General features: G+C 34.1%; 1 protein-coding gene across 3 annotated transcripts in view; it reads left to right on the top strand.

The window, feature by feature from the left end:
• ADAM18 (ADAM metallopeptidase domain 18) overlaps positions 1 to 23,412 on the top strand; it is a 187,832-nt gene that overhangs the window by 105,195 nt on the left and 59,225 nt on the right. For all 3 annotated transcript variants that reach the window (XM_047717160.1, XM_047717159.1, XM_047717158.1), the window contains 2 exons: positions 745 to 931; positions 18,494 to 18,574. In XM_047717160.1, coding sequence (XP_047573116.1) covers positions 745 to 931; positions 18,494 to 18,574 — 268 coding nt within the window. The remainder of the gene's footprint in view (positions 1 to 744; positions 932 to 18,493; positions 18,575 to 23,412) is intronic.

The following is a 23,412-nucleotide window of genomic DNA, read 5'->3' as shown; positions in this document are numbered from 1 at the left end:
TAATTAAGAATAGTTGTTTCCATCGAAAATGAGAATTGATATATTTGAGTGACTCCATGAGCAAGAAATGACATAGATTACTTTCCAGGGCATGGTCTAGGAATATTGTAAGCCTTTAGAGAAGTCAGTATTCTGTCCAGTGATAGATTATGAATGACTAAATAAACTGTTTATGGGATAATGTTTGGTATGATTGTGGCATAAAGGAGATCTCAAGTTTCTTAATTCTCAAGTGAGCTGCAGAACCAGTGCAAGTATCAGCATGTTGGAAAAATCTTGGGATCAATGTGAAGAGTGTGTATACTAAGAGATGGACTGATTAAAGTTCATGGTAGGGACAATGGACATTAACAGAAGGGGCTAAAAATATATAGAGAGTTAATAAATGCAACCAGCTACTCTCAGGAAATATTGGGTAACAAATGACCAGATTGGCCTAGCGGTATCAAAGTGGAGACAGGTGATGAATTTTCCCAAAGAATGTGGTAAAATATGATGAATGGCCTAGGTCAACTGGAGGCCAAATTTGCAAATTTGAGTTTAGTGTACAGTATTCAGTTCAGTTCCAGTGCTAATGACTGGATCGTATTCAGTTGTTGTGCACCATAGGATAATATTATCTTGGCATTTTTTTCTGCCAAAAGTTTTATACCACATATTAAACAATATTAATATTATATAAAACTTATTTGGAAGTTGGTATCATTAAAAGACAAAATGATAGGAATTTTTTTTTCATTTCAGGGATGTTCTCTGTGGAAAATTAGCTTGTGTTTGGCCACTTAAGAATTATAAAAATGATGTTCAATCTGCAGTTTATTCATATACTCAAGGGCATGCATGCATATCTATAGCTACTGGGTCATCAGTGAGATCAGATGGAAGAGATTATGCCTATGTAGCTGATGGAACTGTTTGTGGTACACAAATGGTAACAAAACATGTTCATTTATATTTAGCTGTGTTATATTACGTAATTATCAAATACTATATTCCATAATGACTGTCGCAGTTATACTGAATGGATTTGAACCTGGTGCTGTAAATTATTTTCCATACAATATTGAAAATATAATTAAACTAGGCCTCAGCTATCCAATAACTTTGCTTTTTGGTTGTTATAACCTGTCATTATCCTTGTATGAGAAGATATGTATGTGTTTTAAGCACAACATTCCACTAAAATTAGAGATGATTTTTTAAATTAGATCTTTGAATTCTAACAAATTTCAGAATTCTGAGCTTTCAGTTTTCCCTGCTTCACAAAGAAACATAACTGAGCTTTTATATTTCCTAAACCATCTGTTTACATTTATAATTAAAGTATAAGTGTGAGACGTTTGGAAGAACCAAACAAGAAGTCTATACCAGGAAAGCATGGTAATAGTGATGTACAAGCTTACATCCATATGCATATATACATACATGTAAGCATTTGCACTTTTTTTTTAAGATTTTTTTATTTATTTAGTTGACAGAGATCACAAGTAGGCAGAGAGTCAGGCAGAGAGAGAGAGGTGGAGGCAGGCTCCCTGCGGAGCAGAGAGCCTGATGCAGGGCTTGATCCCATGACCTGAGCTGAAGGCAGAGGCTTAACCCACTGAGCCACCCAGGTGCCCCAGCATTTGCACTTTTATATGCATACAATAAAGGGAGAACAAAGATGATTTCATTCAGAGGCTGCTAGTCAATTTGGAAGTACAAGTGCACACATTCCAGAAACTATAAGGCATCCGAGATTTAAAGTAGCAACTGTAAATCAGTGTGCTACATATAAATGACATTCAAACTTACTTGTTGAATTAAAACTAAAACAAAACCTTGAAATGACAAATTGATTAGCAATTCTTTTTTTATTTTATAATGTATGTTCATTTAATTTTTATTCAGGTAGTTTGACATAAAAATTATATTAGTTTCAGGTGTATAACATAATTTAACATCGTACACATTGTGATATGATCACCACAATGTCTATAGTCCATCATCTTCAATACATTATTACTGTATTCCTCATGCTGTGCATATATCCCCATGACTTATTTTATACCTCTATGCTTATACTTTTAATCTCCTTCACCTCTTTGCTCTACCCAACTCTTTCCCTCTGACAACCACTGATCTGTTCTCTGTGACTGTAAGTCTGGGTTTTATTTTGATTGCTTTGCTCTTTAGAATTATAAAGGTGAAGCTGTATGGCATTGTTTTTCTCTCTCTTACTTATTTCATTTGTTTAATAACCTTAAGTTTCATCCCATGTGTCACAAATACCAAGATTTTGTTATTTTTTTGTGGTTAAGTAGTAATGCATTGTATATATATACCACATCTTTATCCATTCATTTATGGATAGACATTTGGCTTGCTTACATATCTTGGCTAATGTTGCAACCAACAGAGTGGTACACATACCTTTTTGAATTAGTGTTTTTATTTTCTTCAGATGGATATCCAGTAGTAGAATTACTAGATCATATGGTAGTTCTATCTTTAATATTTTAAATTTAATTTTATTTATTCACTGTATCTTTAATACTTTGAGGAAACTCCATACTATTTTTCCTAGGGATTGCACTAATTTACATTCCTACCAATAGCGCACAAGATGGTCCTTTTCTCCATATCCTCACCAACACTTGTTATTTCTTGTCTTTTTGCTTCTAGCCATTGTGACAACTGTAAGCTGATACTTCACTTGATTTGTATTATCCTGATGAGTAGTGATGTTGATCATCTTTTCATGTGCCTGTTGCCCATCTCTATACATTTTTTGGAAAAATGCATTCAGATCTTTTTTTCTTTTTTTTAATCAGAATTTATCTGTTATTGAGTTGCATGTGCTCTTTATATATTTTGGATCTGAGCCCCTTATTGTACATATGATTTGGAAATATCTTTTTTCAGTAGGTTTTTTATTTTTTATTATTATTTTTTAATTTATTTGACAGACAGATCACAAGTAGGCAGAGAGGCAGGCAGAGAGAGAGAGGAGGAGGAGGCAGGCTCCCTGCTGAGCAGAGAGCCCGATGCGGGACTCGATCCCAGGACTCTGAGATCATGACCTGAGCTGAAGGCAGAGGCTTTAACCACTGAGCCACCCAGGTGCCCCGGTTTTTATTTTTTATTTTGTATCTTTTAATTTTGCAATTGTTTCCTTCACTATGCAAAAGCTTTTTAGTATGATGGAGTTCCATTTGTTTCTTTTTACTTTTGTTTCTCTTGCCTTTGATGTCAGATTCCAAAAATATCTTTAAGACTATGTCAAGGAGCTTATCACCTATGTTTCCTTCTAGGAATTTTATGATTTCAGATATTACATTCAAGTCTTTACTATATTTTGAGTTAATTTTTGTACATGTTAAGATGATGGTCCAGTTTTATTTTTTTGCATGTAGCTGTTAGTTTTCCCAACATTATATTTTGAAGACATTATACTTTCCTAATGTATATTTTTGTCTCCTTCATTGTGAATTAATTGACCATATATGCATAGGCTTCTTTTTCTGTTCAGTTGGTTTATATGCCTATCTTGATTTCTGTACAACACTGTTTTATTTGCTATAGTTCTGAAGTCTAGTTTGAAAATAGAAAACGTGGTGTCTCCAGTCTTGTTTTTCTTTTTGAGGATGGATTTGTCAGTTCACTATCATCTGTGATTCCATATAAATTTAAAAATAATTCTTGTTTCCATTTTGGAGATGAATGTCTTGGAGATTTGATAGGGATTGAATTTAATCTGCAGATTGCTTTGGGTAGTATTGATATTTTCACAATATTGATTCTTCCACTGCATGAGCACAGAATATCTTTCCATTTATTTGTGTCATCTTCAATTTCATTCATCAATGTCCTATAGTTTTTTTTTTTTTTTTAGCATACAGGTCTTTCACCTCCTTGGTTAAATTTTATCTCTAGGTATTTTATTCTTTTTGATACAATTATCAGTGGAATTTTTTTTTTTGAATTTCTCTTTCTGATGGTTTATTAGCATGTAGGAAACACAACAGGTATTTTTATATTGATTTTTTTTTTATCCTATAACTTTACTGAATTTAGCTCTAACAGCTTTGTGGTAGAGTCTTTAGGGTTTCCCATTTTTAAAAGATTTATTTATTTTAGAAAGAAAGGGAGAGGGTGTCCAAGTGGGGGTAGGAGCAGAGGGAGAGGAACAAGCAGACTCTGCACTGAACATGGAGCCCAACATGGAGCTTCATCCCAGGACCCTGCAATCATGACCTGAGCAGAAATTAAGAGTCAGATGCTTAACTGACTGAGCCACCCAGGTGCCTCAGGGATTTCTATATATAATACTGTATCATCTGCAAATAGTTAGTTTTACTTCTTCCTTTCCACTTTCTTTTATTTGTTTTTGTTGTCTAATTGTTGTGGCTAGAACTTCCAATACTATGTTAACTAAAAATTATCTTGTTCTTGGTCTTAGAGGTAAAATTTTCAGCTTTCCATCATTGAGTATGATATTAGCTGTAGATTTGTCATATATGGAATTTATTATGTTGGGGTATGTACCATCTACAGACACGTTGTTGAGAGTTTTTATCATAAATGGATGATGAATTTTGTCAAATTTTCTTCTGCATCCATTAAGATGATCATATTTTTTTCTTTTATTTTGTTAATTTGGTATATCCCCTTAATTGATTTGCTGTCCCTGCATCACTGGAATAAATTCCACTTGATTATGGTGTATAATTCTTTTAATGTATTGTTGAATGCAATTTGCCAATATTTTATTGAGAATTTTTAATCTATATTCATCAGGGAAATTTGCAATACATTTATTTTCTTATCATGTTCTTGTCTGGTTTTAGTATCAGGGTAATGCTGGCTTTGTAAAATGAGTTTGAAAGTATCTTTTCTTCTCCAATTTTTTGGAAGAGTTTGAAAAGGATATGTAGTAAATCTTCTTTGAACATTTGGTAGAATTTACCATTGAAGATATCTGGTCCCAAATTTTTGTTTACTGAGGGTTTTTTTTTTTTTTTAATCACTGAATCAAATTTCTTATTAGTAATTGATCTATCCAGATTTTCTATTTTATTTATTTATTCATTTATTTGAAAGAGAGAGTGAGAAAGGAAAGAGAGAAGAGAATACACAAGCAGGGGAAGGCCTGCTCTATCTCAAGCAGACTCCGTGCTCAGCACAGAACTGAATGTGGGGCTTGATCTTGTGACACAAATAAAAGTTAAGAATCTGAACTTAAACCAAGAGTCAAGAGTCAGACACTTAACCGATTAAGTCACCCAGACACCCATAGATTTTATGGGTTTTTTTTTATGAGTTAGTATTGACAGATTGTAAGTTTCTAAGAATTTACCCATTTGTTCTAAGTTGCCCAATTTACTACTGTAAAATTGGTCATCATAGTCTCTTATTATTCTTTGTATTTCTATGATAGGAGTTGTAATTTCTCTTTCATATCTAATTTTATTTACTTGAGCACTCTGTTTTTCTTGGTGAGTCTAACTAAACATTTGTCAATTTTGTTTATCTCTTCAAAGAATTAGCTCTTAGTTTTATTAATATTTTCTATTGCCATTTTAGTCTTTGGTTCACTTATTTTAGCTCTGATCTCTATTATTTCCTTCCTTCTACTAACTTTGGCCTTACTCTGTTCTTCTTCTAATTCCTTTATGTGTAAAGCTAAATTATTTACTTGAGATTTCTCTTGTTTCTTGTGATAGACCTGTATTGCTATTAACTTCCCTCTTATAACTATTTTTTTGCACCATCCCATACATTTTGGTAAGCTGTATTTCTGTTTGTATTTGTCTCAGGATTTTTTAAATTTCTCCTCTGATTTCTTTTATGACCCAGTAGTTGTTAAGCAACATTTATTTAATCTCCATGTATTTCTGTTTTTTCTAGTTTTCTTGGGATTGATTTCTGGTTTCACACCATTGTGGTGAGAGCAGATGCTTAATATGATTTCCATTTTCTTGAGTTTATTGAGTCTTGTTTCATGGCATAACATGTGATCTATCTTGAAGAATATTCCATATGCACTTGACAAAAATGTTTATTTTGCTCCTTTTGGTGGAATATTCTCTCTACATCTTTTAAGTCCATCTGCTCTATGTGATGTTTAATGCTGATTCCCTTTTTTAATTTTCTGTCTAGATGATGTATTCATTGATTTTAGTGGGACGTTAGAGTGTCCTACACTTACTGTATTTCCGTCAGTTTCTCCTTTTAGTTCTTTTAATATTTTTATGTATTTTGGTGTTTCTATATCAGTTGCATATATATTTATAGATACTACATCTTCTTTCTTGAGCCCTTTATCATTCTATAGTGTCTTTCTTTGACTTTTATTATAGCCTTTGTTTAAAGTCTATTTGTCTGTTAAGACTATACTTATCTTAATGACCACTGAGTAACATAAGATATACATATCTTAATGAGTATTGAGTAACAACATACTGTTGAATCACTCTGTTGTACAGCTGAAAATAATATAATACTGTAAGTTAATTATAGTGGAATTAAAATTTAAAAATAAAAAAGACTATTTGTTTGATATGAATATAGCTATACCAGCTTTTTTTGCTATCTTTCTCCATTCCTACATTTTCAGTATGTGAGTGTCCTTACTTCTCAAAGAAATCCCTTATAGGCAATGTATAGATGTGTTTTGTTATTTTATCCATTCAGTCACTCTCTGACTTTTGATTAAAGGATTTAGGCCATTTACATATAATGTAACTAATGACACATATTTACTTATTCCTATTTCATTCATTGTTTTCTGGCTGTTATTGTAGTTTGTCTCCTTTTCTTTCTATTCTCCCTTGGTGTTTTGATAACTTTCTTAAGTGTATGTTTACATTTCTTCCTCATTTTCTTTTGTGTGTTTAGTATAAATTTTTGCCTTCTGGTTACCATAATGTTTACATATATCTTCCTATGTATAGCAACTTAAATTTGAATATGTTCTAAAACTGAATTTTTGCTCCCCACATTTATATTATTGATGTCACATTTTACTTCTTTTTTATTCTACATATCCCTTAACTAATTATTGCAGCTTTAGTTAATTTTGCTACTTTAATCTTTTGACATTCATAAAGTAGCTTTATAACTGTTAATTGACTGCCTTTACTTATTTTTTGCATGAGATTTTTACTTCTGTATGTTTTTCTGTTATTAATTACTGTTATTTCTTTTCAGCTTTAGTAAGTCCCTTTAACATTTCTTGTAAGGTTTGATTGTTAATCACAAACTCCTTTAGCTTTTGCTTGTCTTAAAGACTCTTTACCATTTCTTCAATTCTGGTTGTTAATGTTGCTGGTAAGAGTATTCTTGGATAGAATGAATGTCATGCCACTTCCTCATAGCCTGAAAGAGAATCTTTGCTGAGAAATCATGGATAGCCTAGTGAGGTTTTCTATGTACATAACAATTTGTTTCTCCCTTGCTTTTAAGGTTCTCTTCTTTAACTTTTGACATTTTATTTTTGTTTTTCTTTTTAGTTTTATTTTAAGTTATTCAAATTCCAGTTAGTTAACAAATTATTATTATTATTATTTTATATTTATTGTATATATTATATTATATTTATTATTATATATTATATTATTATTATATTATTAGTTTCAGTTGTATAATTTAATGATTCAACACTTAACTACAATACCCAGGGCTCATCACAACTAGTGCACTCCTTAGTCCCTGTCACCAATTTAACCCATCCTCCAACTGACCTCTCTGAAAACCATTAGTGTGTTCTCTATAGTTTAGAGCCTTTCTCTTGGTATGCCTCTTTTTCCCCCCTATAGTCATTTGTTTTGTTTCTTAAATTCCACATGTGAGTGAAATCATATGGTATTTCTCTTTCTTTGACTGACTTATTTCACTAAACACAATACTCTCTAAGTCCATCCATGTTGTTGCAGGTTACAAAATTTCATTATTTTATGGCTGAATAATATTCCATGCTATATATATACGACATCTTCTTTATCCATTCATCAGTTGATGGACATGGGCTGTTTCAATAGTTTGGCTATTGTAGATAATGCTACTATAAACATTGGACTACATTTATCCCTCTGAATTAGATTTTTGTATTCTTTAGGTAAACACCTAATAGTACAATTGCTGGATTATTTTAATTATGATGTGTCTTGGTGTGGATTGCTTCATGTTCATCTTATTTGGAACTCTCTGAGCTTCTTGGACCTTGATGTCTGTTTCCCTCCCTTGGTTATGAAAAATTTCACTCGTTATATTTTCAAACAAGTTTTCTGTCCCTTGGTCTCTCTGTTCTCCTTCTGGAACACCAATAATGCAAATGTTATTCTGCTTCATGTTGTCTTAAAGGTCTCATGTTTTCTTCATTTCTTAAAGTTTTTGTTTTGTTTTGTTTTTTTCCTTTTTGCTGGCCGGTCTGGATGAGTTAAATTGCTTTGTCTTCCAGCTTGCTAATCCATTCTTCTATTTCACCCAGTCTATTGTTAAAATCTCTTGTGAATTCTTTTTTTGGTTAATTTATGCTTTGCTCTGTGACTTTTATTTAGTATTCTTAGATTTTCTCTTTTTTGTTGTTATTGTTGACTTTCTCACTATGTTCATTCATCTCCCAAGTTCAGTGAGCATTTTATGACCATTATTTTGAATCCCTTATCTGGTAGGTTATTTATCTTCATATTACTTAGGAGTCTTTTTCTGTGTTGTTTTTTTTTTTTCTTGTTCCTTGTTTTGGGTTATAGTTCTCTGTTTCCTAATTTTGCTTGACTCTCTATGTTTATTTCTATGTACTATTTTTTAAAGATTTTATTTATTTTTGTGACACAGAGAAACACAGTGAGAGAGGGAACACAAGCAAGAGGAGTGGGAGAGGGAGATGAAGTCTTCCTGCTGAGTATGGACCCCGATGTGGGGCTTAATCCCAGGACCCTGGGATCATGACCTGAGCCAAAGGCAGATGCTTAATGACTGAGCCACCCAGGCATCCGTATTTCTAGCTACTTCTCTCAATCTTGAAGGAGTGACTTTGTGTACATGATCAACTTTCTTTTTTAACTTTACCCTAACTATTGACTATCTCTCAAACCTTTGTGATTGTCTAACCACCTGATTTATTCTTAATTAATCCCTATTTCTGAGTGTGTACCAAGACCTCTCAGTATTCAAAGGGAGGAATCTCATTTAGTGCCTACTTTTAGGTTAATTGGAAACTAAACCCTTAGGCAAATATGTAAATATGTAAAATGTGAACATATGTGTTCGTCCTATGGGAATGCAGTTATAATCCCTGCTGGTGTCTCGTCCAGAAGATCTGGAAGTATCCTTTGGGTGATAGTTGCAAAAATTGAGGTTGCAGGTAAGTGCATATGCTCCTTTCTGGGAGGCCTCTTTGAGCCGTAGTGAGGCCCAGAATGTGCACAAGGATGTGCTTACATTGCCTGGAGTGATTCCTTAGCCTCATTGTATGGAGAATATTTGAAAACTGTCCCTCAGGCTGAAGTTCCATATTTGACAAACAGACTTTTTCCACAGGAAGACTGGGGTTGTGTTTCAGTCTATTGTCTGTGTATTAACCTAGGTGTGGTGACCAACCAAGAATTGTGTGTCCACTTATCATATTCCCATTGATATTAGGGTGACAGCCTCCTTGATCACCAGAATCAGGTAGATCAAAGAGAATTCCTTTTGTGAATTATCCACACCTACTGGATTTAGATATACAGCTGGAGAGTATAGGGATTGGAGCATATTTGCTGGCTTAAGAAAGGCAGTGATGATGTATCTTAACTGCACATTTCTATAGGCTAGAATGCAGCTGAGAGTCCTTGTCTGTTTGTGTATGCTGGCTTTAGTTTCAGAGTAGGAGAATGCCACAGCCCCTTGCTCCCACCACCCCCAGCCAGATAACAAAGGAGTGTCATAATTGTCCATGATTGCTGATTTTATCTAGTGAGCATGAGAATGTTGTGACTGTTCACGTTCACTTGCTCAGGCCAGCTAGAGGGAGAGTGCTGCAACTGCCTGCACAACCAGACTTCTGTAAGGCAGTAGAACAGTACTTGAATGCTGGCCTTTTCTGTCTTGGCAAGGTGGAGGGAATGGGCTGTGTCTGAACCTCCTCCTGTGCTAACAGGATAGGAGCAGATTGCAAAAATGGTATCTGCCAGTGCCTCTGACTCCAGGGAACACTCCTCCACAAGAGACTTTTGAATTAGCAAATGAATCTCCTTCACATATATTCATAACGCTCTCCAAGCTGTTAGGGGATTTTTTTTGTTTGTTTTTGTTTCTTTGGTTTTGTTGGATTTTGGTTGAGTGAGGCCATATGTAAGCTCTTTAAAACGTGAATCTCAAGTTTGTATAGCAGTTTGGGTCCCTTGAGCATCAGTCTATTTGGTTTTCTAAGCCATACATTTTGGGAGTTTGTGTTTCCAGTGCAGATCTCAAGGATTGAGATGACTAATATGGGGGCACCAACCCCTTGCTTCTCCATGAGAAACACTAGATGGGTGAGATCCATCCCTATTCTGGGATGCCATGGCAGGACAGTTTTTGGTGAGATGATATCCCTGCCTTCCTACCCATTTTTATATGGTCTGATTTTAGTCATAATGGCTAAAATTACAAGTCAGGAAATGACAGGTGTTGGCAAGGATGCAGAGAAAGGGGAACCCTCCTACACTGCTGGTGGGAATGCAAGCTGGTACAGCCACTCTGGAAAACAGTATGGAGGTTGTTCAAAAAGTTGAAAATAGAGCTACCCTATGACCCAGCAATTGCACTACTGGGTATTTATCCTAAAGAAATAAATGTAACGATCTGAAGGGGCATGTGCACCCAAATGTTTATAGCAACAATATCCACAACAGCCAAACTATGTAAAGAACCTAGATGTCTATCAACAGATGAATGGATAAAGAATACATGGTATATATATACAATGGAATATTACGTAGCTATCAAAAAGCCTGAATTCTTGCCATTTGCAATGACATGGATGGAACTAGAAGGTATTATGCTAAGTGAAATAAGTCAATCAAAGACAATTATCATATGATCTCTCTGATATGAAGAATTTGAGAGGCAGGGTAGGAGGGTTGTGGGGGGTAGGGAGGGAAAAAATGAAACAAGATGGGATTGGGAGGGAGACAAACCATAAGAGACTCTTAATCTCATGAAACAAACTGAGGGTTGCTGGGGGGTGGTGGGGTAGGGATAGGGTGGCTGGGTTATGGACATTGGGGAGGGTATGTGCTATGGTGAATGCTGTGAAATGTGTAAAGCCTGATGATTCACAGACCTGTACTCCAGAGGCAAATTATGTGTTAATAAAAAAAAAAGTGCAATTTATGGTTCACATGAGAAGTACATGTTTGATTCTGTAAGAACCTGATAGAATCTTTGCCAGAGTAGTTATGCCATTTACTTTTCCATCAACAATATGTGAGTGATCAAGTTTCTCCACATTTGGACCAGTACTTGTTGTTATTACTATTTTTTATTTTTGCTATTTTGATACATGTGTATGGACACTTGTGCTTTTAATTTCCATTTCTCTAATGGTTAATGATATTCAACACATTTTTGTGTGCTTATATACCATCAATACATTCTTCTCATTAAAATGTTTACTCATGTCTAATCAGATCACCTTTTTTATAAAAGATGTTGGTCTTTGTTTTTTATAAATAGTACACTCAAGTTTACAAATGTTTTCTTCTATTCTGTAGTGTTTTTTTCAAGCTTTTAATTTTCAGGAGGTCCAGTTTATCAATTTTTCCTCTTATAGACTACGTTTTTGGTGTCAAGTCTAATAATTTCACCCAGCCCTAGGTCATGAAGATATTTTCTCATGTTCTAATTTTTTTTTCTAAAAATATATAATGAGTTTTACAGTAAATTTTACTTATTGCTAACTTTTATAAGGTGTGAGGTTTAGGTTGAGATTCTTTTTTCTGTATCTTTATAAAAATTAAATTGGGATATTTTTGTGGATCTATTTTGGGGTTGTCTACTCTGTTACATTGATCTATCTAATATGTTTTCTTGATTAGTTAAGTAATGTAGTAAGCCTTAATAATAGGTAGAGTGAATCTTCCCATTTTATTTCCCTTTTTCAAAATTATTTTAGCTATTTTAGGTCCTGTATTTTTCCATATAAGTTTTCAAATAAACTTATAAAGGACAATAAAATATTTTCTGGAATTTTAATAAGAATTGTGTTAAAACTACAGTTCATTTTGGGAAGTACTGATATTTTTACTGTACTGGATCTACCATACCATGAATATGGTAAGCCTTTTAAATTATTTATGTAGTCATTGACTTTTTTTAAAAATAATTTTCAAGGGGCGCCTGGGTGGCTCAGTGGGTTAAGCCGCTGCCTTCAGCTCAGGTCATGATCCCAGGTCCTGGGTTCGAGCCCCTCATCGGGCTTTCTGCTCAGCAGGGAGCCTGCTTCCTCCTCTCTCTCTGTCTGCCTCTCTGCCTACTTGTGATTTCTCTCTGTCAAATAAATAAATAAAATCTTTAAAAAAAATAATTTTCAAGATAGAGATCCTATACATCTTTTGTTAGACTTATATCTAAATATTTTATTCATTTGGGAGAAGTACTGTGTTTTCATCTCATCTTTTATTGTTGTTAGTATACAGGAATATTATTTTTATGTATCTAACTTGTACCCAAAAAACTTGCTGAACTCATTTCTTAGTTTTAGAACTTTATATAAATTCCTTAAGATTTTGTGTGTAGACAATGATGCCATCTTTGAAAAGTGATAGCTTTTTCTTTTTTTCCTTTAGTAGTCTCTCTCTCATCTATCTGTCTTCTGCTATCTATCATCTATCAGTCTGTTTATCTGTCTATCATCTATTTATCTATCATCTCTTTTAAATATATGTTCCTTGCTTATTGAACTGGCTAGAACTTCATGTACTATGTTGAATAGAATCATAGGAGTGTATACCCTTGCCTTCTTCCTGATCTTAAGGGAAAACATCCAGTCTTTTACTCTCAAGTATATATTATGTTAGTTGTAGGTTTTTGAAGAGGACCTTTAGCCAATTGTGGAAGTCCCCTCTATTTCTTGTTTGTTGAGATTTTTTTTCTATCATGAATAGGTATTGAATTTTGTCAATATATATGATAATGCAATTTTTCTTCTTTGGAATTATAGTTTTATTTTATTGAAATCTAAAACAAACAATATATGGGAGTTCACTGATGGTATTTGAGTAGTCTAGATTCATAAGGAAAAACCGTGGATATGTGAAGATATCAAACTTCCTCTTATGTTAGTTAATGTAGAGATTAGGAAACACATGTGATTAAATTTACATTGAGAATTTTGGGTAATTGTTCAGAATTGCCAGACTTTGATCATAACTATCTAGGAGACTCAAGGATGGTAAGCACCACTGTTATTCTGAGCTTCTAGTGAAGAGTACCTCTCATTCTTAATTAAACACAATGAAAAATGTTATAGCAATAGTAATGTGTGTTGTGTTATTGTAGGAAAATTATATTTGGATGAGTGTATAACACTGATATTTTGATAAAGTATTTTTTTTTTATTTAAAAATAACTATAGCTTATTTTCTTTGATGTTAAATACCTACAATTCCCCCCCAACACAAATAATAACTGATTATTTTAAAAAACGTTTTCAGACACAGATTTTTTTATGTATTTTTTCTTTTTAAAAATGCATAGAAATCAGAACTCTACAAATAGAAATTTACTGTAAAACTACTAGTATGATACATCATTTGTGACATATTATTTGATTAAAAGGATACTTCCAAGACTCTGCCTGACACATATTTATAATTACAGCAGATATAAGAGCAGTGTTTGAATGGAAGCAAAGTGTGCTCTCATCACAGGATATGGAAATATTGGTATTTTTTGAAATGTAAGATTCTTATTTTTAATAGATATATATGTTATAACTAGACTTTTAGAGTGGATTTCAGGAATCCAGGATATTAAATCTGGCATGTTCAATTACAATATTTACATACATGGTCCTATAAAGATAAATTATTACTGATAAGACTACATTGTCTTTTGTATTTGTATATAAAAGATTCTTGTCCTACTCAAAATATGAAAATAAGATAATATCACAAGTATTGAAAACATCTCTTAAAATAGTCTTGTGAAGTTGGCAGTGCCATTAAAGTGCCATATATGGTATGTTTTTTCTGTTTCCAAAATTATTTATTGATAACGTTGTCCTCATTTTCTTTTTTTTTTTTAGATTTTATTTATTTATTTATTTGACAGAGAGAGAGCACAAGCAGGCAGAGAGGCAGGCAGAGGCAGAGAGAGAAGCAGGCTCCCCACTGAGCAAGGAGCCCGATGCGGGGCTTGATCCCAGGACCCTGAGATCATGACCCGAGCCAAAGGCAGCGGTTTAACCCACTGAGCCACCCAGGCGCCCCTGTCCTCATTTTCTTAATGAAATTATTTCTTGATTAATAATCTATAACTTGAGATCATGTGTATGTGTGTGTGTGTGTGTGTATATGTATATATGAGTGTGTGTGTATATATATATATATATAGTTAGACTGATGAATACAATAGAGCCACACACTTGATTTGGGGTGTATTTTGGTCTGTTAGAAGAGCCTGCCTCCCAAAATTTTAAAGAAAGAAAAACATATATATACAAAAATAAGGGTAAACATGATGAAGGGATGGAATATGGCTGTAAAGATGAAAATTAAAGATTCTAAAAATGGAATTGATAAGAAGTTGGTTGAAAAAAGGAAGAAAAAAGGAGGAGAGAATGTGATCAGGCTGGAGACTAGAACAAAGCCATGCACTAGATTTAGGGTATATTTTGATATGTTAGAAGAAACCATATCCCAAAATTTTAAAGAAAGAAAAACCTATATGTATACAAAAAATAAGGATAAATACAATAAAGGAATAGAATATGACTATGACAATGAAAATTTTAAATTTTTTAAAAGGCGTTGAAAAGATAAAATAGTTTTTAAAAAGTTAAAATCAGAAAGAGGAAAATTTTAAAAATTAGAATAAGAAAAAAATAAAATTAAAAAAAATTTAACTTTGAAAGACTAAAGAATCATGGGGGAAAAGTCATGCATCCTATGTGTTGCATTCCCCTAGCTCTGGAGTTCCACAGTTCTCATTGGTCAGTGAACTTGGTCTTGGCTGGATGTTCTTGTTAATCTTTGGGGGAAGGTCTGTTGCTGTGATTCTCAAATGTCTTTGCCTGAGGTGGAATTGCATGGCCCTTACCAGGGAGCAGGATAAGTAATCTGCTCAGTTTTGCTCTTGGGAACTTTTGTTCCCTGAACACTTTCTGTACAGCTTTGGAGGATGGAAATGAAAATGGCGGCCTCCCAATCTTCAGCCCCATAGGAGCCGAGAGCACGGGTACCCACTCTTCAGTACAGCCTCAGCAGAGAAAAGCAGTCAATCATTCCTGTCTCCCTGGTCTCTGGCAACACTCTGTGCTCACCTGGCCTGTGACCAAGTGTTTCTATCTCTAGTGCATGGCCCTGTTTGGAGTCTCTAAACCCAGCAGATTCCTGCAGTGTGCACCCATGCCACTCCTCCCAGAATAGGAAGGAAGGGGGGTCTCCCTAGATCTGCCACTTGTGAGGTCCCTGCTTGAAGATTAGTGGGCCACCTGTGCCTTGGATCATGGTTTAAGGTAACCCCGAGCTGTCAGCCCACTCCTTGGCTCCATCTTTGCAGTCAGCTTCCCTGCTCTGATACTTGGCAGCTCTGCCACACTCAGGCATCCCTGGTCTTTCTGTGACCCTGAGAGTCCTCTAAGACCTCACTGTCCCCATGAGTGTTCCACCCCCCACCCCACCCCTGCTTAACCTCTGGAGCTATGTCCCTCATAGAGCAGACTTCTAAAAGTTCTGATTTTGTGCTCTGCCACTCTACTGCTTGCCAGAAGCTGTCCCCTCCCCCCATGGTCTCTCATCCTGTATATTGCCTCAGATTCACTTCTCTGTACATCCTTCCTTCCAGAAAGTTGTTGCTTTCCTGTTCCTAGAATTGCTGCTCCTCTTTGTTCTCCTGTTGAGTTTGTAGGTGTTTAGAATGGTTTGAAGACTATCTAGCTCAACTCCTGGGATGTGGGAATATTTAGGTCTGCTACTCCTCCACCAACTTTAAAGATTTTTTTTTAAATTTCTTTATTTACAGACAAAGATCACAAGTAGGCAGAGAGGCAGGCAGATAGAGAGGAGGAAGCAGGCTCCCTGCCAAGCAGAGAGCTCGATGTGGGGCTCGATCCCAGGACCCTGGGATCATGACCTGAGCCAAAGGCAGAGGCTTTAACCCACTGAGCCACCCAGGTGCTCCACTCCTCCACCATCTTGCTCCTCCCCCTGTTTTGTTTTGTTTTTGAGAAATGGTCATTCTGTTTTCACAGTGGCTGCACAATTTTACATTCTCAGTAGTAATTCACAAGGGTTCCAATTTGACTACTTCTTTACTAACACTTACTTTCTGTTTTGTTTTGTTTGGATAATAACCATCTTAACAGGTAGGAAGTGATATTTTATTGAGTTTTTAATTTTCATTTTCCTAACAATTAGTGATGTAGAACTTTTTTTCACAAGCTTGTTGACTATCCCTATATCTTCTTTGGAGAAATATCTATTTAAGTCTTCTGTCCATTTTTAATTTAGTATTGGTTTTTGTAATTGTTGAGTTTAAAGAATGCTACATATACATTGGATGACAATCCCTTACCAGATCATGATTTGTTAATATTTTCTCCCATTCTATGGATTACCTTCTCAGTCTCTTGATAGTGTCCTTTGGCGCATGAAAGTCCTCTTAATTTTTTTGAAGTCCAATGTACCTGTTCTTTCTTTTGTTCCTTATCATTGGGTGTCATATTGAAAAAATCATTTCCAAATTAATGTTATGAAGCTTTCCCCTATGTCTTCTGAGTTTTATTATTTGGCTCTTTAGGTCTTGAATCCTTTTGAGTTAATTTTTGAATATGGTGTAAGATCTAATTTCATTCTTTTGCATATGGATATCCAATTTTCCAGGATCATTTGTTGAAAAGATTATGTTTTGCCATTGAATGGTCTTGGCAGCAAAATTATTTGACCGTATATGCAAGGATTTATTTCTTGGCTAATATATTCCATTCATCAATATTTCTGAATTTATGCCAAAACTACTGTTTTCATTGCTGTAGCTTTTTAGAAGGTTGTGATATCAAGAAGTGTAATTTCTCCCACTTTGTTCTGTTTTTAGGCTGTTTTGGCTATTTGATGTCCCTTGAAATTCCATCTTAGGATGGGTTTTCTATTTCTGAAAAAGTGTCTTTAGAATTAGCTAACAATGTCTTTCAGTCCATGAACACAGGGTATCTTTCTATATATTTATACCTTCACATGACTTACCTGCTTGGTTTAGTTGGTTAATAATAGTTAATACTGTTTCAAATTGAATTATTTTCTTAATTTTTCACAATTTTTATTGCTAGTGTAAAGAAATGAGTTTATTTTTGTATGTTAATATGTTATCCTGAAACTTTACTGAATTTGCCAATTAGTTTTGAAAAGCTTATTTGTGTGTATAGAGTCTTTAGGGTATTCTATATATAAGATTATGTCATCTGCAAACAGATAATTTTACTTCTTTCTATACAGTCTGTATGCCTCTTATTTATTTTTATCACCAAATTTCTTTGGCTAGAATTTCCAAAATTATGTTGAAAAGAGGAGGCAAATGTAGGCTGGAATATGCAACATCACTTATGTATTAGGTGTATGTTAATTTTCAGGAAATAATTTCAAAAATCTAATTTTTATTCTTATTATCTTCATATTTTCAATGTATTATTTATAATTTATGTGACTTTTAAAAATAAAACAAAAAAAAATGTAAGCCAGGATGACAGTTAACAAAATTTTGAAAGGTAAATGAGGCAAAAGTTATATATACAGGTGACTAATTACCACTAGATTACCCATTTTGACATAACAAGGGTTTTACAATGGATACAAATGTAGTTAAAATATTTTTGTTGACAAATTATTCTTATCAATATTTAACAAATATTCATGATAATAATCCAAAATACTAACATATTTGAAACTCAAACAAAATTAATGAATTTTGTTCTAATTTTTGAGGGGACAAATCATTAATATTAATCTAGCTAATTATTTATAATAGAACATTAACATAATGTAGAAAATTTTCCTGATGGAGATTTTCAATTCAATTCCAAATTCTAAGTATCAAAACCCAAATTATATTACATTATTATAAAAATTACATCAAGGCAAACATCTTCAGTTATTTTTCTTTTTTCTATTGTTTAGATTTTTTGTTGAAATGCTAGAATCTTTGTATCAGAATCAGAGTAATATGGAATAAAATGTCTCAACTTGAGCATCTCTTATGTGTATATAACAAATAATTCTTTTCTCATATTACTTCAAATGTGTGACTATGAAATATCTTTGTTTTATTTTAGTACTGTATAAATAAAACCTGCAAAGAAGTTCATTTGGCAGGAAACAAATGTAATGCTGTTACAAAATGCAGAGGAAATGGAGTAAGTAAGTTTTCTTTTTGTAGTTCTAAATTAAATGTTATTTTTGTGGGTAACTCAAATTAAAGTTTATCTTACTGGGGAGAACTGAGAGTCTAGTTACTTTTAAACTGAACTTGCAAAGGAATAGCTAACCAATATAAAGAAAATAATTGGGGTGATAAATGTATGCCATTTGCATCAACATGGATGGAACTGGTGGGGATTATGCTAAGTGAAATAAATCCAATAGAGAAAGATAATTATCATACGGTTTCACTCATATGTGGAACATAAGGACTAGACCGGAGGACCATAGGGGAAGGGATGGAAAACTGAATGGGAAGAAATCAGAGAGGAAGACAAACCATGAAAGACTCCGGACTCTAGGAAACAAACTGAGGGTTACAGAAGGGAGGAGGGTGGATGAATGGGGTAACTAGGTGATGGGTATTAAGGAAGACAGGTGTTGTGATAAGCACTGGGTATTATACAAAACTTATGAATCATTGAACACTACATCAAAAACTAATGATATACCCTATGTTGGCTAATTTAACATAATCATAAAAAATAAATAAGAAGAAAAAAGAAAAATAAAATCAGTGGAGCTAATTAAAACACTGTTAAACAAACTGTACTACATCTGTTGATTTTATTGTGAAAATCCACAATTTATGAATTAATAGCATGTTTGAATGAAAAACACTTATTCTTTTCTTATGCCAATAAATGTATAATTTACTTATAATTATGAACATATTTTGTTCTCCCTCATTTTCTTATTAATTAAAATTTATAGCTATATAATGTTTTATAGAGAGTACACATAAAAAAAAAAAAAAAACCTGTTGACATGTTAGCGAATTTTCAGATTGTTCCTATGAAGAAGTTTCCAGTCGGATATGTATCCTCATGCAAAAATTTTTTATTTCTTCCCAATGGCTTATCTATCTTAATCTGCTAATACAAATCTGTTGTTACTTTTGTATTTAATTTTTACATCTTAAAATTTATAGTTTTGGTCCTTTTAAAATTATTTTTCCTGAAAGAAAATCAGTGTAAGATACAGTCAACATTATAGGAATTATTCCAGATTTACAATATTTATCAGTATTCAATTTATAATTTTTAATTTGATTGGATTTAGAATATATAAAATACCTATTCCATTGTCTTTAGTTTTCCAGAGGCTGTTAACAAAGAGGATAACTACATTTTCATGTTTTGTTTTTTACTCACTATAGTTATAATTATTGACCTTATCTTTTGCTTTCCATTGTTTAATTATCTGTTTTAGGTCTCAGCCCAAATTATTTTTATTAAGTCTCAAAACAAAGTTATAGATGATAAATTATTGATACTGTTCCACTGGATACAAATTTGTTTTCTTTGCCTACTACCATTTAGATTCCATTTTTATTTTACTTAGTTTTTGGATTTTTAAATAAAATTTTTCTTGTTTTATTAATATATCCCTATGTCCAGCATATACTTTATGTTATTTATTTTTATTTTTTAAAAAATTTTATTTATTTATTTGACAAAGAGAGAAATAGCAAGAGAGGGAACACAAGCAAGGGGAGTGAGAGAGGGAGAAGCAGGCTTCTCACACAGCAGGGAACCCAATGCAGAGCTTTATCCCGGGACCCTGGAATCATGACCTGAGCTGAAGACAGATGCTTAATGACTAAGCTACCCAGAAGCCATATTTTTTTAATTTTATTTATCCAGTGTTCCAAGATTCACACCCAGTGCTCCATGCAGTACGTGCCCTTCTTAACACCCACCACCAGGCTCACCCATCCCCTGAAACGCGCTTGCATCCAAAAGCCTCAGTTTGTTTCTCAGAGTCCACAGTCTCTCATGCTTCCTCTCCACTTCTGATTTCCCCCAATTCACTTTTCCTCTCCTTCTCCTAATGTCCTACATGTTATTCCTTATGTTCCAAAAGTAAGTGTAGCCATAGGATAATTGACTCTCTCTGTTTGACTTATTTCACTCAGCATAGTCTACTCCAGTCCCGTCCATGTATCAACATGGACCCAACAAAGTTGGGTATTCATCCTTTCTGATGGCTGTGTAATACTCCATTGTATATATAGACCATATCTTCTTTATCCATTCATCTGTTGAAGGGCATCTTGGTTCTTTCCACTGTTTGGGGACTGTGGCCATTGCTGTTATGAACATTGGGGTACAGATGTCTCTTCTTTTCACTACATCTGTATCTTTGGGGTAAATACCCAGTAGTGCAATTGCCTGATGGGTTATAAGGTAACTCTATTTTTAATTTTTTAAGGAATCTCCACACTGTTTTCCAAAGTGGCTGCACCAACTTGCATTATCCCCAATAGTGTAAGAGGGTTCCCCTTTTTCCACATCCTCTCCAACACGTGTTGTTTCCTGTCCAGTTATTTTTTTTTCCATTCTAACTGGTGTAAGGTGGTATCTCAATGTGGTTTTGATTTGAATCTCCCTGGTGGCTAATGATGATGAACATATTTTCATGTGTCTGTTAGCCATTTGTATATGTCTTCTTTGGAGAAGTGTCTATTCATGTCTTCTGCCCATTTTTTGACATGATTATCTGTTTTGTGTGCACTGAGTTTGTGTGCCCATTTTTTGACATGATTATCTGTTTTGTGTGAACTTTATAGATCTTGGATATCAGCCCTTTGTCTGTAGTGTCATTTGCGAATATCTTCTCCCATTCCGTGGGTTGCCTCCTTGTTTTGTTGACTGTTTCCTTTGCTGTGCAGATAATTTTAATCTTGATGAAGTCCCAAAACTTCATTTTTGCTTTTGTTTCCTTTTCCTTTGGAGACATATCTTAAAAGAAGCTGCTGTGGCTGATGTCAAAGAGGTTACTGCCTGTGTTCCCTAGGATTTTGATAGATTCCTGCCTCATGTTGCGGTCTTTGATCTGTTTCAAGTTTATCTTTGTATATGGTGTAAGAGAATGGTCGAATTTCATTCTTCTATACATAACTGTCTAATTTTCCCAGCACCATTTATTGAAGAGACTGTCTTATTTTTCCACTGGATATTTTTTCCTGCTTTGTCAAAGATTAGTTGACCATAGAGTTGTGGGTCCATATCTGGACTCTCTACTCTGTTCCACTGGTCTATGTGTCTGTTTTGTGCCAGTACCATGCTGTCTTGGTGATCACACTTTGTAGTAAAGCTTGAAATCAGGCAACATGATGCTCCCAGCTTTGTTTTTCTTTTTCAACATTTCCTTAGCAGTTCAGGATCTTTTCTGGTTCCACACTAATTTTAGGATTGTTAGTTCCAGCACTTTGAAAAATGCTGGTGGAATTTTGATCAGGATGGCATTGAAAGTATATATTGCTCTGGGCAGTATAGACATTTTAACAGTTTATTCTTTTGATCAATAAGTCTGGAATGCTTTTCCATCTTTTTGTGTCTTCTTCAATTTCTTTCATGAGGGTTCTCTAGTTCCTTGAGTACAGATCCTTTACCTCTTTAGTTAAGTTTATTCCCAGGTATCTTATGGTTCTTGGTGCTAGAGTAAGTGGAATCAATTCTCTAATTTCCATTTCTATATTTTCATTGTTAGTGTATAAGAAAGCAACTGATTTCTGTGCATTTATTTTGTATCCTGCTACATTGCTGAATTGCTGTGAGTTCTAGTAGTTTGGGGGTACAGTCATTTGGATTTTCCATATAAAGTATCATGTCATCTGCAAAGAGAACATTTGACTTCTTCTTTGTCAATTTGAATACCCTTTATTATTATTTTTGTTGTTGTTGTTGTCTGATTGCTGTTGCTAAGACTTCTAGTACTATGTTGAACAACAGTGGGAGAATGGACATCCTTTTCGTGTTTCTGATCTCAAGGGGAAGGCTGTCAGCTTTTCCCCATTGAGAATGATATTTTTAGCTGTGGGTTTTTCATACATAGATATTATGAAGATGAGGAATGTTCCCTCAATCCCTATACTTTGAGGAGTTTTAATGAGGAATGGATGTTGGATTTTGTGAAATGTATTTTCTGCATCAATTTAGAGGACAATTTATTTCTTTTCTCTTCCCTTATTGATTTGTTCGATTTGTTCTATCACATTGATTTGTGAATGTTGAACCACCCTTGCATCCCAGGGAAAAATCCCACCTGCTCATGGTAGATAATCTTTTTAATGTACAGCTGGATCCTATTAGCTAGGATCTTGTTGAGAATCAATTGTATTCATATTCATCAGAGATATTGGTCTGAAATTCTCCTTTTTAATGAGGACTTTGCGTGGTTTGGAGATCAGGGTAATGCTGGCCTCATAAAAAGAGTCTGGAATTTTTCCTTCTGTTTCTTTTTTTTTTTAAACAGCTTCAGGAGAATAAGTATTAATTCTTCTTCTTAATTCTGTTTGGTAGATTTTCCCAGGGAATACGTCAGGTCTTGGGCTCTTGTTTTTTGGGAGGTTTTTGATCACTCCTTCAATCTCATTATGAGATATTGGTCTGTTCAGGTTCTCTATTTCTTCCTGTTTCAGTCTTGGAAGTTTAGAGGTTTCCAGGAATGCATCTATTTCTCCTAGGTTGTTTAACTTATTGGCATGTAGCTGTTGATAATAATTTCAGATGATTGTCTCTATTTCCTTGGTGTTAGTCATGATCTCTCTCCTTTCATTCATAATTTTATTAATTTGGGTCCTCTCTTTTCTTTTGAATTAGTTTGGCCAGTGGTTTATTGATCTTACTGATTCTTTGCAAGGACCAGCTTCTAGTTTTGTTGATGTGTTCTACAGTATCTTTAGTTTCTAATTAATTGTTCTCTGCTCTAATCTTGATTATTTCCCTTCTTGTGCCTGGTGCTGGCTTAATTTGCTGTTGATTTTCCA

Source organism: Lutra lutra, chromosome 2 (genome assembly GCF_902655055.1).
Source record: "Lutra lutra chromosome 2, mLutLut1.2, whole genome shotgun sequence".
Classification (NCBI taxonomy): Eukaryota; Metazoa; Chordata; class Mammalia; order Carnivora; family Mustelidae; genus Lutra; species Lutra lutra.
This window is presented reverse-complemented; position numbering and strand designations above follow the sequence as displayed.